Source organism: Phyllobates terribilis, unplaced genomic scaffold, assembly GCF_046119375.1.
Source record: "Phyllobates terribilis strain yellow unplaced genomic scaffold, ASM4611937v1 Scaffold_8__6_contigs__length_399053987, whole genome shotgun sequence".
In the NCBI taxonomy this organism is placed as follows: domain Eukaryota; kingdom Metazoa; phylum Chordata; class Amphibia; order Anura; family Dendrobatidae; genus Phyllobates; species Phyllobates terribilis.
In genome coordinates, this window is record NW_027362768.1 from 121,658,371 (window position 1) to 121,676,360 (window position 17,990).

General features: G+C 44.6%; 1 protein-coding gene across 1 annotated transcript in view; it reads left to right on the forward strand.

Annotated features, from left to right (window-relative positions):
• Nucleotides 1-273: 273 nt before the first annotated feature.
• The window catches only part of CNN3 (calponin 3), a 38,027-nt gene continuing 20,310 nt past the window's right edge, over nucleotides 274-17,990 (forward strand). The window contains exon 1 of the mRNA XM_073643246.1: nucleotides 274-475. Coding sequence (XP_073499347.1) covers nucleotides 419-475 — 57 coding nt within the window. The 5' untranslated portion in view covers nucleotides 274-418. The remainder of the gene's footprint in view (nucleotides 476-17,990) is intronic.

Sequence of the window (17,990 nt, forward strand, 5' to 3'; positions counted from 1 at the left end):
CGGTGTATCAGCCATCGCTCAGTATTCACAGCGCAGCTTCTTCTTCAGCCTCAGAGCTGAAATCCGCAATCTCTCCCCCGGGCGGGGAAGGGTTAGCGATGGGAATTTCTCATCCCGAATCCCGATAAATAATCCCCCAAACTCTAGGAAGCGACAACCAATCAGAGAGCGCTTTCACTTTATCCCCGCCCTCGTACAACAGCGCTGGGTTCTTATTGGCTGAGGCGCATCAATCCTGTAACCAGAAGGGTAACGCCCCTCTTTGGTGGAGAACACGCCCCCTCCGTGAGGACACGCCCCCTCGCGATCCCTTGTTGGGAGCAGACACTAGAAGGTTCTGTTCGCGCCGGTTCAGTGTCGGAGCCGCCGCAGGAGATCAGTGACCCGGACCCGCGTGTGACAGAGCAAGGGCGCAGACATGGCCAACTTCAACAGGGGACCGGCGTACGGGCTGTCAGCGGAGGTGAAGAACAAGGTGAGTCCCGGAGCGGGACCGTTACATCCTCCGCACCGCAGCTCTCCTGTTGGGAGTTGTAGTAGGACTGGGCCGGTGCAGTAAACCGCATCCTCAGGCGCCGCTCTCCCACCCTGCAGCTGCCGACACCAGACCCCGAGCAGGACGAGCGCTGCTTTGTTCTTTTTTGTTTTTTTTTTCTAGCAAAACCAATGAAATGTATCAATTTTTATTATTTTATTTTTTTCAGGAACCGATCAGACTTGTCATTGTTACATTTGTCACTGTCTTTCCAGTGCAACAATGTATCAGATGAGGCTGCAGCCTCATAAGTTATTTCTGGAGCCTCTTCCCACCAGATTTTTTTTTTTGCAGTTTCCCAGCAGATTAATGGGACCTGCTTCCACTTTCACTTGTGTTTTTTTTTTTTTTGTGTTAAAGTGAATAAACTCTGTGAAGTAGCGGAGATAATTCTCATCTCACCATAAGGGGGTTTCTGATTTTCTGGAAATCTCTTCCATTTGGTGCAGAGAAAAGTTTCCATTTTTTTTTTTTTTTGCAACTTTTTAAAGTTCGTTGTCCTCCTCCTTTCTATGTCGCTAATCTCCAGGAAATGCTGAGATATTCCCTGGGAAGAGTTAATGTTTCCCGCACGTCTGGAGCCCTTTGATCGGATCTGTCCGCTGTTACCTGTGTTCTTTGGATTAAAGTGGCCTTAAAGGGGAAAAGCAAAAAAAATATCAGTAATGTCAGCAGGACTGTGACCTGACTGTATATAGGAAGCATCTACATTTGGGGATGGGTTGAGGGTTTTTATGTGGATCTGCCCTTGGGGGCATCAGCTGTGGTCCATCAGCGGGCGGCTACTGCCAGTGATGGAGGCGCACCTACTTTGTTTCCTCACTGTAGAGGGTGAAGGTGTTTCTGGATGATAATTAGCTTCGCCTTCATAGTCTGGGAAAATTTAAGGGGAGAAAAAAAATCCTTCTCATTCCCCCTCTCCCGCCCCTTCCCCCATCACATTCCAGGGGCATTACCTCATAGCTTCTGGGCAGGGGAAACATCCAATGGTGTGGGCTCCGCACACAGAATACTCATTGTCTGTTTCCAGCATCTCCAGCCAAGCAGCAGAAGCACAAAGACTCCGCTGCTGCTGGTTTTCACATCTCAATAACCCCTTCAGCTCTTCCAAGACACTCGGCCATTTTCTCCAGCTCTACCCGTTTTCTGCGGATGGACTGAAAAACTTGTTCCCTTTTTTTTTTTTTTTTTTTTTTTATGGTGCAAACATCTAGATCAGGGAGGGGTGTCAATACTTTCCCTACTTCTACAATAATAGAAATTCATCAGAAGTAGTTACTCCTGGCCACCAATCAGATATCAGCTGACGTTTTCCCTTTGGAAAGTTAAGGGATTGGATCGGCCACCCTTGTCAAATGTTCCACCAGTTGTGATACTTTGAATCCACTTCCCTTTAATTCTTAGTGGGCTATGTGGTCTTAGGTAATTTTTGACAATCTCTCCGGGACAAACAACTTTATTTTCATCAGTGTGGATCAGCCCACTGACATGATCACACATGGGGTTAATATTTTATATTTATTTTTGTAGCAATGCACTGCATTTCTGCAGTGGATCTGTATCAGGATTGGCCCCATGAATCGTCACTATACATTTCTGATGCAATTGAAATGTAGAAAGGTGTAAAATCTGCAGGAATAAAATCCCTTCTTGTTGGTAAGGTTACAATGTAGCACAATCTAGGTAAACTTTGCATCAGATTTTTCTGCTACTTTTAAATATATTGTCAGATCTGACAAAGTCCTGTGTTGGGAAATCTGGATGACAACCCTTATTACACATCACTGAAGAGGTCACCCAGCTTTCCTAGTCTCCTGCTCAGAAAAACTGCCTCTTGGTGTAGTGGACCTGGAGACAACCTCTATGGACGCAGTACTGTGGCTATGTTTGTTGTCAATCCGATTTTCCAGAATTTGATAAACATAACACATGGCAGAATAGACCTAGTAACAGCTTGTCAAAAAGGGGTGATTAAGGAGCAGGGGTGGGGCTCCTGCTTGAAATGCTGCGCCATTGCCCGTATGCAGCGTAGGCGCTTTCCTCTGCATGTATTGAACACAATTAAATCCTTCTCTGGGATTTCTGCGGTGGGCTCGTGTTTCGGGGGTGGGGGTGAGTTGCAGTTTGTTGCATCTGAAAACAAATGTCTCCGCAGCCGTCCATTGTGCGACTGTTCTCACTGGTGCTAGTTACAGACCGCCTCTGCTACTTGGGGGAACAGATTGATCCTCTTTTTGTTATTTTATTGCTTTAGAGTGAACAATGTATAGAATTTAGGAGCGAAATACATTTTTCAACAATTGAAACCTGTACTGGAGTCTTTTATTTGCATTTTTGTCATCTCCAAAAGGATGAAGACAGTCTGACAGTGAGAACTTTCAAGTATACATAGGAAATAACATAAACCGCTGGGGCATCAGCAGCACATTTTATGTAGATGCTTTGGCTCCCAGTTTCTTCTATTTTTGTACATTCTTTAATGCTTTTTTATTTTTGGTAAGATGTTGAGTCAGTTCTTCCTGGAGAACATTGTAATGTATCAGGAGTTTTAGGAATCTAATTCTTTCTTGTATCCGTGATATCGGTGCCATCGATCAGGTTTCACGATATCCCTTTAAATGGACTGAGCTGATACATGCACTCTGGAAATCAACCACAGCCCCCCCCCCCACCCTGGGCCAGAGATCATATGCCCTAATGATGTCATTGGCTTGTTCACACAGCAGTATTCTTGGTCCTGCCTAGGGAAGCAGAAAAAGGTTTAAAAAAATAATGGACACTCTGCTGTATTCCTGCTAGTCTGCTGGGATCAATATTCATTGGGGTCATCACATCTGCTGCCAATCTGAGGCCAATGATTGGCTGCAGGGTTCACATGTTATCCCAGGAGGGAAATAATACAGTCCTAAAAAGTTTCCTAACTTATTTTTTTTAATATTTAGATTTCATAATCTCTATACTTTACATTCAATGAAAGAGAGAATTTTTTTGTTTGGTCTTATTGTAAAATCTCAGTGGGCTGCTAAGCGGACCATTCTGCACTCACATTTCTATTGTGGGAGATAATTATTTTCATCCCCCTTATATAATCTCTTGTCATCTCTTGAGCTGTTGCTCTGTTATTCCGATTAGAAATTAATAAATAAATTGATAATTGGGAGATACCAGTTGGGGGGGGTGTTCTTGTACACTGACACTGCCCAATCAGTGCTGCTAGTGTCATTGTGTAGGGACACGCCACTTTAAGGGATAATGATGACTTCCAGTTTTCAATTTATTGATGTCTTATGTTGAACATAACTCTTTGTGCGGATCCTCAGAGAAGATGAGAAGAGAATTGTTTTATGATGAGTATTTGCTAAAACAAAAGCCTCTCCTTAATGGGATCTCTGGTGGACTACTAGTCTGCATGTGTTCTCTGAGGACAGCGCTGGTCACACCGTTCTAGAAAAGCCAGGATTGGCATCTTATTCTTTCTGGACCTTGGCTTGCCAACCAGGGCTGTGGAGTCGGTAACCTCCACGACTCCGACTCCCTCATACATGGCTCATGTGTAAGTGATAAATTTACTGTAGCACAGATTCATCTCAGCTAAAAGTCTAGACCCTTAGATCAGGAATAGGACAGACATTTATAGGACATTTCATAACTTTCCCAAATTCTGCTGAAAAAATATTCCCCACAAACTGCATTGAACTACTGTACCCAATTTATTATATATTGTCGGAGTCGGTCCATTTTATACCAACTCCACCAAAATGGACGCCGACTCTACAGCCCTGTTGGGTAAGGACCTAAACAAGTCGCTGACTTGTAGCTGCGATCATCCTGCAACACAGTCAGAATGTTGTTGTGTGATGTGGTTTTGAAGACTTCTCCAAATCCATCATTCTGTGAATTTTAGATTTCCCACTATAAAAAATAAGCTATGTCTGAACATGGTGCTCACAGGTAAAGGGACCTCTCTGGGTTCCGAGCATCTGTAGATGACTTTTGGGGTTCACCAAAGAGTAGTGCTGCAGCTGTAAATTTTCACTTTTATTTCATTAGTTAAGATATATTACAAAGTTTCTTATTTTCATATCAGAGAAAGCTGCTTCTTTTTCCTCCTGAACTGTTCAATTCACAGGAAGAATCTGTTTTTAGTGAATACAGATTTCCCCATTGCAGAGAGATGACAGTTGGTGCTCATAAGTTCTTTGAAGAATTGTAACTGTCTTTTCAGCAGAATGTCTGTCTCTAGCTCCTCCATAGAATTTTAAAAGTACCATCTGTCATTTCCTAGCTCAGTGATGGAGGAAATCTATCTTCATTGAATATAATAGATCTTACCCATGGATTGAATCCAGGAGAAGAAAGAAATAGATTTCTCTGCGAAGATATATTATGAAAATAAGCTGTTTTGTGAGCACTATTGATTTATGTAATGAAAGCGAGAGTTACTTTTTAAGCAAATGGATGCCTGAAATGTTGCGTTCTTCATCTTTTCATTTCTGGTGAGCAGACTCGGTTTACTTAGAAACGTGTATTCCCTGAGGGGGTTAAGAAGACAATGAGTTTTCCATTTAAACTTAGACCACATGTCCAATAATGAAGGCAAAGAAACCGGTTGGGCAATGGAAAACCCTCATCTGTGCTGGAAAAATTCCAGGAGGCAAGTTCAGCTTCGCTGGTGGCAACCAGCTGTCCAGACCGGGCTCAATATAGATCTCATTGTGTGAGGAGGATCTTCTGTCCCGATGGTATGGAATGTGCTCTTTGGCATTTAAAGCGCCACTAGACCGAAAGCTGTTATTGCTGATACAAATCTAAGGGTTCTTAAAGGTTCCCAGAAGTGGAGATATGTGGGATAGTACTGATGATGGGGGCTGGGATTTTTCTGGACCCGTTATCTTTCGGAAACAATTTCTTTTGTTGTGCATATGTAAAGTTGAGCCACTTTATAAATAATCTTCTTTAAAAAAAAAAGTTAAATTTTCCTACTGCGGAGTAACTGTAAATCCTTTATCTAGTGGAGTGCTGTATAGAAATGTTACAAATTCCTCTGAGCTCCTTCTCCTGATGGCTTCTCTGTTCTCCCCCTCCTTTCTCTCAGGGTTAGTGATAGCAGGAGGGAGGGGGGGTTCTACACCGAAATGTAGTGGACAGGAAACAGTGTTTCAGAGAACACCGAAAACAGGCTATAGGCAAGGAAAGAACGCGGTGAGAAAATTACAGTACTGGAGCTGATGCCTGAAAGCAAGTGAGGAGATCCAGTACTCTGGACACAGACTTCCATCCAGCCTATATTACTTGGAGAGACACTCCCAAAAGTGAAAAATCTGAAAATTGAATCAGGCTGAAAGCTGTATATCAGGGGGACAGTAAATGAATGAAGATGCAGACTGAAAATTAACTATAGGTAATCACTAACATGTCAATGCCGCATGTTAGGACCCAACAGCTGTTGGTAATTTGTGTCTGTAAATATAATAACCTAAAAAGGGGACACATCAAATGTATATGACATAAGATATAAAGTTTATTACATAGATAATAAAACCAGGTAAGGGAAACAGGGTGAGGTTCTCAATAGAACAGAGAGGAAGCATAGGGGGTACAGAACGATGGTAATATACAACTACTTAATTTTATTGCCGTATCAGGGAGCACAGATATAATCAAAAACCTAATTAAATCACAGTGTATATCATAAACATGAATTGTAAAGTGCATAGTGCTATAAATATGTTTATAATGTCAGTGCTGTGACCTGTTAGGCTGTGTGCCCACTAAGCGTTTTTTAAGCTTTTCCGCGGCGGCAATTCCGCTGCAGAAACGCGTAAACGCTTGGTAGAAGGCCTGCCATGTTCCCCAATGATAATCCGCATGTGCTGTGCACATGCTGCGGAAATTTCCGCTGCGGATTATCATTGCGGAAAAATCCACAGCACTACCAATTATTTTGTGTAATCGCAGTGTTTTCGCCGCCATTGACTTGCATTGAACCGCATAACATAAGCATGACTACATGTGCACATGCGGATATTAAGCGATTCAATGTGCGGATGGTACTTGGGTCTGGAGAAGAGGAGACTCTCCTCCAGACCCGGGTACCTTAGTACCTGTAAAAAAAAAAATACATTATACTTGCCTTCTGATGGCCCCTGGTCTCCATAGCGATGTGTCCTGGCTCCCCGGCAACTCGCGATGGTCTAAAAGGATCTACCATGACGTCATTTAGTCATGTGACGAGTCACGTGACCACCGACGTCAGCGGTACTATGGTACCCGGGTCTGGAGGAGAGTCTCCTCTTCTCCAAACATGGGTCCATCCGCACATTGAACCGCATGTACAGATCCAGTGATGCAGATATTATGCGATTCAATGCAAGTCAATGGCGGCGAAAACGCCGCAATTCCGCAAAATAATTGGTAGTGCTGAAGATTCTTCAGCAGTGATAATCTGCAGCGGAAATTTCCGCAGTATGTGTACAGCACATGCGGATTATCATTGGGGAACATAGCAGACCTTTTCCCAAGCGTTTTTAAGCGTTTCTGCAGCGGAATTGCCGCTGCGGAAACGCTTAAAAAAATGCATAGTGGGCACACAGCCTAAGTGCCCACGATGCAGAAATGCTCCGGATTTTTCCTGAGCGTTTCTGCATCTCCCTGGCAGAAAAAAACGCATGCAGAATTTACATGCGTTTTTCCTGCCAGGAACAAGCATAAGTGAAGCGTTTTTCACATGCATTTCCGCATGCGGGTTGTCAAGTGCTTTCCAAGCGATTTTAGCATCACTTGGAAAGTGCTTGACAACTTGGTCACACTATATAAATCCATGCAACCGGCATATATAGTGTGACCAAGTTAATAGTTGAAAAAAAAAGATTAAAAATGGTTAAAAAAAAACCCCATTATACTTACCTTCTGATGGCCCCCGGTCTTTTCTCCGCTGCGTCCGGTCTCTTGTACGGCTCGCGGTGGTCTGAAAGGACCTTCCATGACGTCATTTTATCATGTGACTGGTCACGCGACCACCGACGTCAGTGGTTGCGTGACCCGTCACATGACTTAATGACGTCATGGCAAGTCCTTTTAGACCACCGCTAGACACCGGACGGATCGGATAAGGACACCGGGGACCATCAGAAGGTAAGTATAATATTTATTTTTTTACCATTCTTTACGGTCACACTATATAAATCTATGCCAGTTGCATGGATTTATATAGTGTGACCAAGTTGTCAAGCACTTTCCAAGTGATGATAAAATCGCTTGGAAAGCGCTTGACAACCCGCATGCGGAAATGCATGTGAAGAACGCTTCACATCCGCATGTCCCTGGCAGGAAAAACGCATGTACAATCCGCATGCGTTTTTTCTGCCAGGGAGATGCAGAAACGCTCAGGAAAAATCCGGAGCATTTCTGCATTGTGGGCACATAGCGTAAGCCTTAGAGTGAAAAGTTAGCCATAGAATAACTGGATGAATTATATGTGCAAAACCTGCAATGTAAAAGTGAAAAAGAAGATGAGTAGACGCAGACCCCCAGCGCTGCCACCGCTCGTCGTTCATTTTGAATGGAGGGGGGGAGCAGGGTCAGATGTGACATCCATTATTGTGGATGGTGGAGCCTCAGGCCTATATACAGGTGATACCTGTCATTATAATCTTCTACTATAAACTCCATAAAGGAAAAGGAATTATGAGACTAAAATAGTCCCAGTTGCCACTGTAAAAACTGATTGCTTAATTTTTTTTATTTTGTTTTAATAAAGCTTATTATATGAAAAAAACACACAGGTAACACAATAAACTGATATAAACAATAGGGAATTTTTCTGATGACACGTTCCTTTTACCAGCCCTTGTCAATTTATGCTGTGGGTTCTTATCACTGATTCCATAGTTTGTAATACAATGGGTGAAATCTGTAGGATTTCCACGATAAAACTTCCAGCAGATCAGTACCAGGTGGACTTCTTCTGATTGTGGACCCTTTTTCGTCTCTAATATCCTCCTAGCTCAGGTGTATTTCTCCGTTAAGTTACGGCAGGTGCCTTTGCAGTAAATGTTCCCACCGGCTTCTCGTTGCGTTCTTCTAGGTGACGTTACGGAGCCTCCCTCGTGCTGTGAGCTGGAATATCTGGTTCTGATCTTTGTGCCACTTTTGGCACAGATCCTTCTGAAAATCTAATAACTCCAAGGTCTTTTCTGCAATGAATGTCCATGAGACGGACGATGAGATCTTCCCTGGTCTGCTGGGAGATTATGACAATGCTTTTTTTTTTTTTTTTTTTTACCTGCGCCTTTATTAATATATAATGTGGTTCTCAGGAGGATGGCGGTAATCTGTTTTTTTTTCAGTCGGGTCATTTGTCGATTAACTGCAGTAAAGTTGTCTACTTGTCATAAATAAGGGGGGAATGTGGGTGGTCTAACCTACAGACATGACACAGCTGTGGTCCGGCTAATCCCATAACTTTACTTTCCATAACTGGCTGCACTAGTGGAAAATCTGACTTTCAGTAAAGGGTGATAACCTAATTGTCTGCCAGAGGTCCATGCTAATAGCTGGTGGTACATCTACTCCTTTATGACCACCTAATCTGGTTGATAAAAATTTGGATTTTCTTTGGAACCATATACTCTTGTATGGCACTTTGGACATCCGTTGAAACCCTCTTCCAAAATTGGGAGCTGTCACCAGCGAGTACCCCCTCCCATCCCCCGTCTTCCCATTCCTTTATTTGTAAAGGTCTCGCAGTACAATATTGTTCAAGCTTTAAACCCCACCCCCCCTGTAATGGTAATATGGTAATGTCAGAGTTCTTCATTGGTCCTTTTTTTAAAAAAAATTTTTTTTTTTGCTCTTTTTCCTGTTAATAATTTACAAAAAAAAAAAAAATAGATAACCTGCGCTTTTCCATGATGGTATATTTGCAGAGAAGAACATAACAACCCATGTATCTCCAGAACACAGTGCTGGTTTGACATGAAATCAATTGAAGCTTCTGAGATTATATCATTTATTAGCACTGTGAAATGATATCTAGAAGGACTTTTGGGTCTGGATACTTTTATATATTTTGATATTTCTGTATTCTTTGTTGGCAGATGGTGAGCCTAAAGGCTGCCATACACCAGATGAAAGTCGGTTGACCCCAATAATTCTGGTGCAACTGGTGAACGAGGGCTTCCCGACATCATCTGAGAAGGACGGGGCAGATGGAATTTCACCGCCTGATCCTATTGTTCCCAGTGGAGAAAAGTTGCTGCCTGCAGTGGCTTTCTGCTCTATTGAATGCTCAGCCGAGTGCTCCTGTGTATGGGGGGATTCAGTAAAGATATCACATCTCTTGTGTATGGCCTACTGAAGGGCCCCTTTTAAGGACCCTACTTCCAGGGTCAAATGTGATCCAGATCTGACATTTGTTATATGAAATATTTGGTCAGAGTAGGCATTCTAGTATTATCCAAATTGATCTCAACAAGGATGTGCCATGTCCCTAATAGTCCTCCCTCCATTACATTACTAAAATGACTGATTCAGAACTCGTTGGTCCTCCTCTACCATCACTCTTTGTTGCCTACAGCAACCAATCAGATCTTGGCTTTCATTTCATAAATGACTTTGGTAAAATGAAAGCTGAGCTGTGATTGGTTGCTAAGGGCAAGAAAGAGTGTTGATGCTAAATATGCGGCAATGTAATGAAGTGTGCCTGTCTCTCCACTGCGAGAGGACAGCTGGTGGTCTAGTTGCCACATCTTCATATCGCATTGCCATGCTTTGTTTTCGGGGGCATTAACTGTATTACGTTGGCTATAACCTGGGTACTGGCTCTGTAAATAACATCTGGGCATCGCTGGAGGCGAAATTGAATCAAAACTAATAAATTACCCTGGGGGGTGTAAGAGGCAAGCCCCTCCACAGTTGCCCCTCGAGACGTAGCTGTCTGAGGCCTGGTGTGCTCTCGGCCAGAGCCTTCTCCACAGCTGCTACGTGTGGTGTTATTGCGCGAGGCCTAATCCCAGGCCCGGCCTCTTTCTCATGGCAGCGCCTGTTAAGCAGAGAGATTTCGGGATATTTAGCTAAACGTTTTAGACTTATCTTTTGTATTAAGGAGATTTATAGCGGTATAATTGGCTGTGAACTGAATTAAGACGATTGTATGTGAAGCGGCACAAAGAACGAGCCCTCCCCTGTACATGGAGAACAGATCAGATTGCAGCCTGTGATGTACTACACGTCCTGGCAGATTGCAAGCTCAGCCGAAAAGGAGCAGATGCTTCCATTTAGTTATTGTTCTCCTCGTGACAAGAAGTCGTATTGCTCTCTCACGACTAGGTGCCTGGAGATTTCCCACCACAAGATGTACAACTTTCTTTAGTCCCTTTCCTGCTACGGTCTCCATCTTGAAAGTTTTCATCTGTAGTTACCCAGATCTATTTAGTCTCCTGTTAGGGTTCCTTGAACAGAATTATTTAAGAGGTATTCCTATCTTGAAACATTTATGGGGTGTACGATAAACACCATAAGAGACTCATGGAAAATATATGCATATTACTAATAGTTTGCATTTTTGCCATTAGGTTCTATCACATGCACTATATAGGACTTACTAAAAAGGGATAAATCACTACTACAGTGCTGGCCAAAAGTATTGGCACCCCTGCAATTCTGTCAGATAATACTCAGTTTCTTCCTGAAAATGATTGCAATCACAAATTCTTTAGTATTATTCTCTTCATTCAATTTGTCTTCAATGAAAAAACACAAAAAGAATTGTCCTAAGCCAAATTGGATATAATTCCACACCAAACCTAAAAAAGGGGGGTGGACAAACGTATTGGCACTGTTTGAAAAATCATGTGATGCTTCTCTAATTCGTGTAATTAACAGCATCTGTAACTTACCTGTGGCACCTAACAGGTGTTGGCAATAACTAAATCACACTTGCAGCCAGTTAACATGGATTAAAGTTGACTCAACCTCTGTCCTGTGTCCTTGTGTGTACCACATTGAGCATGGAGAAAAGAAAGAAGACCAAAGAACTGTCTTAGGACTTGAGAAACCAAATTGTGAGGAAACATGAGCAATCTCAAGGCTACAAGTCCATCTCCAAAGACCTGAATGTTCCGGTGTCTTCCTTGCGCAGTGTCATCAAGAAGTTTAAAGCCCATGGCACTGTGGCTAACCTCCCTAGATGTGGACGGAAAAGAAAAATTGACGAGAGATTTCAACGCAAGATTGTGCGGATGGTGGATAAAGAACCTCGACTAACATCCAACCAAGTTCAAGCTGCCCTGCAGTCCGAGGGTACAACAGTGTCAACCCGTACTATCCGTCGGCATCTGAATGAAAAGGGACTGTATGGTAGGATACCCAGAAAGACCCCACTTCTTACCCCGAGACATAAAAAAGCCAGGCTGGAGTTTGCCAAAACTTACCTGAGAAAGCCTAAAACGTTTTGGAAGAATGTTCTTTGGTCAGATGAGACAAAAGTAGAGCTTTTTGGGAAAAAGCATCAACATAGAGTGTACAGGAAAAAAAAGAGGCATTCAAATAAAAGAACACGGTCCCTACAGTCAATCATGGCAGAGGTTCCCAGATGTTTTGGGGTTGCTTTGCTTCCTCTGCACTGGACTGCTTGACCGTGTGCATGGCATTATGAAGTCTGAAGACTACCAACAAATTTTGCAGCATAATGTAGGGCCCAGTGTGAGAAAGCTGGGTCTCCCTCAGAGGTCATGGGTCTTCCAGCAGGACAATGACCCAAAACACACTTCCAAAAGCACTATAAAATGGTTTGAGAGAAAGCACTGGAGACTTCTAAGGTGGCCAGCAATGAGTCCAGACCTGAATCCCGTAGAACACCTGTGGAGAGATCTCAAAATGGCAGTTTGGAGAAAGCACCCTTCAAATATCAGGGACCTGGAGCAGTTTGCCAAAGATGAATGGTCTACAATTCCAGCAGAGCATTGTAAGAAACTCATTGATGGTTACCAGAAGCAGTTGTTCGCAGTTATTTTGGCTAAAGGTTGTGCAACCAAGTATTAGGCTGAGGGTGCCAATACTTTTGTCTGGCCCATTTTTTGGAGTTTTGTGTGAAATGATCAATGATTTGATTTTTGCTTCATTCTCTTTTGTGTTTTTTTCCTTGCAAGCAAATTAAATGAAGAGAATAATAGCAAAGAATTTGTGATTGCAATCATTTTCAGGAAGAAACTGAGTATTATCTGACAGAATTGCTGGGGTGCCAATACTTTTGGCCAGCACTGTATATCAAAAACCAAAAATAAACTAACATCCCAAGTATTGATGTAATATACAATACATTTATTCAAAAGATCAGATACAGGGAGAGGGGAAGGAATTAAAATGCACGCATGCAACAAATAGGCATACGTACAGGGATCAAACACTGATATTAACCCATATTAATGCAAAGACAACATCAATGTAAATGCACTGCTCAAAAAAATAAAGGGAACACTCAAATAACACATCCTAGATCTGAATGAATGAAATATTCTCATTGAATACTTTGTTCTGTACAAAGTGGAATGTGCTGACAACAAAATCACACAAAAATCATCAATGGAAACCAAATTTATTAACCAATGGAGGCCTGGATTTGAAGTCTCTCCCCCCCCCCCCCCCCCTCTCCCCCCACACCAAAATTAAAGTGGAGAAACACACTACAGCCTGATCCAACTTTGATGTAATGTCCTTAAAACAAGTCAAAATGAGGCTCAGTATTGTGTGTGGCCTCCACGTGCCTGTATGACCTCCCTACAACGCCTGGGCATGCTCCTGATGAGGTTGCGATCCATGGTCTCCTGTGGGATCTCCTCCCAGACCTGGACTAAAGCATCTGCCAATTCCTGGACAGTCTGTGGTGCAACGTGACGTTGGTGGATGGAGCGAGACATGATGTCTCAGATGTGCTCAATTGGATTCAGATCTGGGGAACGGGCGGGCCAGTCCATAGCTTCAATGCCTTCATCTTGCAGGAACTGCTGACACACTCCAGCCACATGAGGTCTGGCATTGTCCTGCATTAGGAGGAACCCAGGGCCAACTGCACCAGCGTATGGTCTCACAAGGGGTCTGAGGATCTCATCTCGGTACCTAATGGCAGTCAGGCTACCTCTGGCGAGCACATGGAAGGTTGTGGGGGGCCTCCAAAGAAATGCCACCCCACACCATTACTGACCCACTGCCAAGCTGGTCATGCTGAAGGATGTTGCAGGCAACAGATCGCTCTCCATGGCGTCTCCAGACTCTGTCACGTCTGTCACATGTGCTCAGTGTGAACTTGCTTTCATCTGTGAAGAGCACACATGGCGCCAGTGGCGACTTTGCCAATCCTGGTGTTCTGTGGCAAATACCAAGCGTCCTGCACGGTGTTGGGCTGTGAGCACAACCCCCATCTTTGGACGTTGGGCCCTCATACCACCCTCATGGAGTCGGGTTCTAACCGTTTGTGCAGACACATGCACATTTGTGGCCTGCTGGAGGTAATTTTGCAGGGCTCTGGCAGTGCTCCTCCTGTTCCTCCTTGCACAAAGGCGGAGGTAGCGGTCCTGCTGCTGCTCCCTCCTACGGCCCCCTCCACGTCTCCTAGTGTACTGGCCTGTCTCCTGGTAGCGCCTCCAGCCTCTGGACACTACGCTGACAGACACAGCAAACCTTCTTGCCACAGCTCGCATTGATGTGTCATTCTGGATAAGCTGCCCTACCTGAGCAACTTCTGTGGGTTGTCGAGTCCGTCTCTTGCTACCACGAGTGTGAAAGCACAACCAACATTCAAAAGTGACCAAAACATCAGCCAGAAAGCATTGGTACTGAGATGGGGTCTGTGGTCCCCACCTGCAGAACCACTCCTTTATTGAGGGTGTCTTGATAATTGCCAATAATTTCCATCTATTGTCTATTCCATTTGCACAACAGCATGTGAAATTGATTGTCAATCAGTGTTGCTTCCTAAGAGGACAGTTTATTTTCACAGAAGTTTGATTCACTTGGAGTTATATTCTGTTGTTTAAGTGTTCCCTTTATTTTTTGAGCAGTGTACAAAATGCCACTTGTATACGATCATTGCAACATCCAATGTGGCCTAGATCAATGTCTATATCATCTATATGAAGGTACAGTGATATGAGAATCTATTAAAGATTGATAAATATCCATTCATACCTTTTGTCAGTGTAGCCAAATGGGGCAGTGTGATCCTTGGATGAACGCGCACCCACCCCGATGCGCGTTTCGGCAGGAGGCTTCGTCAGTAGTGTTGAGCATTCCGATACTGAAATATCGGGTATCGGCCGATATTCACTGTATCGGAATTCCGATACTTAATTCCGATACTTTTATAATATCGAATACCGGAATCGGAAGTTCCCATAATGCCTGCGCTCTGCAGTGTCTCTGAAGGATGACAAGCTGGATGGCAGCGCTCAGCTGCGATCCAGCTTGTCATCAGAATGCCATCCCAGCGTGGGAGAATTCTCCTGATTGTTTAAAAGCCGGCGCGCGGTAAAAAGCCGCCGGCTTTTAAACAATCACGCAGCCCCATACTGCTTCCCCGCAGCCTCCCACCCCGATCCTCCGCTCCCCTCGCCACCTCCCATCCCGATCGTAAATTAGGACCGGGCGGGGAGCGCAGCACCAAGGAGCGAAGGACCCGGGCGGGGAAGCCGGCAGTGAAAAGACTTCACCGCCGGCTTTCCCGTTCTGTGCTGCGCTTTCCCGCCGGTTATTTCAAATGAACAGCTGAGGTATCAGGTGATGCCGATCAGCTGTTCATTTGAAGTAGCCGCGGTGCCCTCAGAGGGTTCATGTGAGTTCATGCTTGACTGCATGAACTCACATGAACTTTCCCACGGCCGCACAGGTCAGCCTCACCTCCCAGACCCGTCATGATTAGTGTGTGCGGGGTGTGTGTGCGGGGTGTGTGTGCGGGGTGTGTGTGCGGGGTGTGTGTGTGCGGGTGTGTGCGGTGTCTGTGTGATGTCTGCGGGTGTGTGCGTGCAGGCTGACATAGGCCGATGTGACACTACTACTCCCATCGGCCTATGTCTGTCCCCCGTCCACTCCTGCCAGCAGGATCAGCTCGATGGGAGCAGTAGTTCCCATCAGCCTGATCCTGCTATTTAAATTGCCCTACTGTGTCCCCAATAAATGTTAAATACATGTCATTGGTGGCCAGTGGTTACCTAAAAGAAATTAGTTCATACATTACCTGTCCCCGCCGATCGCCACCTAAAATAAAGTAAAAAATAAAAAACTACACCTATACTCACCAAGACACCTAATTCCCCGAAGCCATCGATCTCCTGTAATAAAATATAAAATAATAAACCACAACCTTATCCTTACCCCTCCGTAGTAGTCCACGAGTGTCCCACGAAGATCTCCAGTTCAGAGCAGCCACATAGAATGTGACCGCTCTGAACCGCTGCCGCCGCTAGAATGACGGGGCCGTAAAGCAGCCCCGTCATTGCATAAGCGGGTTCGCCGGAGTTCAGGCAGCGCTGCTCCGGTTAGCTCCTTTACGGCACTGCTGTATCGTGAGAAATTCCCACGGTACAGCACTGCCGTAAAGGAGGTCTCCGGAGCTGCGCTGCCTGAATGCACTCCGGTGACCTCAGTCAGTGGCTCCCGCTGCCGGGAGCGGACGTGTTCCCGGCAGCGTGAGCTTACAGCAGCCATGCACAGCTGTCACCATCTCCAGATGTGACAGCTGTGCATGGGAGATCAGCGCAGGAACGTGGACAGGTAACTATTTTTTTTTAGTAAACTAAGAATTAAATAAAATGGTGTTTTATTTCAAATAAATTATTTTTTTCTGGGTGTAGTGTGTTTTTTCTTTTTAACACTTTGTAGGTTAGTAATGGGGGTGTCATATAGACGGCCATCATTACTAACCTGGGCTTCATGGCAGCTGGCGCTGACATGAACCCCACCACTATTACCCCCTGCCACCGCACCAGGGCAGCGTGGAAGAGCGAGGCTAAGTGCCAGAATTGGCGCATCCTATGGATGCGCCATTTCTGGGGCGGCTGACGGCTGGTGTTTCTAGCCTGGGAGGGGGCCAATATTCATGGCACCCTTCCTGAGCTATTAATATCAGCCCCCAGCTGTCTGCCTAGCCTTTGCTAGCTATTAAAATAGAGGGGACCCCACGTCATTTTTTTTTGGGGGGTCCCCCATTTTAATAGCTAGTAAAGGCTAGGTATTCAGCTGGGGGCTGATATTAGTAGCCTGGGAAGCTCCGTGGGTTTTACCCCCTTCCCAGGCTTCAAACATCTGCCCCAGCCGTCTGCTTAACCTCCGCTAGAGACTAAAATTATGGGGGATCCCACGCCATTTTTTTTTTAAATAAATCCTTTATTTTAACACTAAATGACATTTGAGGACTTAATAAAGATGCAGTCCCTAAATTATTATTTATTTTTTAATAAATTTTTCCCAAAACTTTTGACGTGGGCTTCGCCATATTTTTGTATGCCAGCCAGGTACAGCATCCAGCTTCTATGAACGCGCCATTTTCCGGGGCGGCCGCGGACTGCAATTTTCAGCGGGGGGGGGGGAGGGCAAAAAGCTTGGGCCTCCCTGCGCTGCAGATTCCATCCCCCAGCTGCCTAGTTGTACCTGGCTGGACACAAAAATAGGGAGAAGCTCCACGTTTTTTTTTTTTTAATTATTTCATGAAATTCATGGAATAATTAAGAAAAAAAGGGCTTCCCTATATTGTTGTGTCCGGCTAGGTACAAATAGGCAGCTGGTGGTTGGGGGCAGCCCGTTCCTGCCTGCTGTACCTGGCTGGACACAAATATAGTGTGAAGCCCCACGTCAATTTTTTTTTAATTATTTCAGGAAATTCATGAAATAATTAAAAAAAAATTATGTGGGGCTTCGCCCTATAATTGTGTCCAGCCAGGTACAGCAGGCAGGAACGGGCTGCCCCCAACCACCAGCTGCCTATTTGTACCTAGCCGGACACAACAATATAGGGAAGCCCTTTTTTTCTTAATTATTCCATGAATTTCATGAAATAATTAAAAAAAAAAATGTGTGGCGCTTCGCCCTATTTTTGTGTCCAGCCAGGTACAACTAGGCAGCTGGGGGCTGGAATCTGCAGCGCAGGGAGACCCAAGCTTTCTGGGTCCCACCCGCTGCAAATTGCAGTCCGCAGCCGCCCCGGAAAATGGGGCGTTCATAGAAGCGCCATCTTCTGGCGCTGTACCCAACTCATCCAGGGCCCTGGTGCGGTGGCTCACTGGGTAATAAAGGGGTTAAGGCCAGCTTGGCATTATCCGCTGGCCCTAAGCCCGAAATTCATGGGGTCACGCCAATATTAGACATGACCGCCATGAATTTCTAGTAAAGTATTTAAAAAAAAACACAAACACCCAGAAAAAAGTCCTTTAATTGAAATAAAGACACAATTCTTTATTGTTCTAAA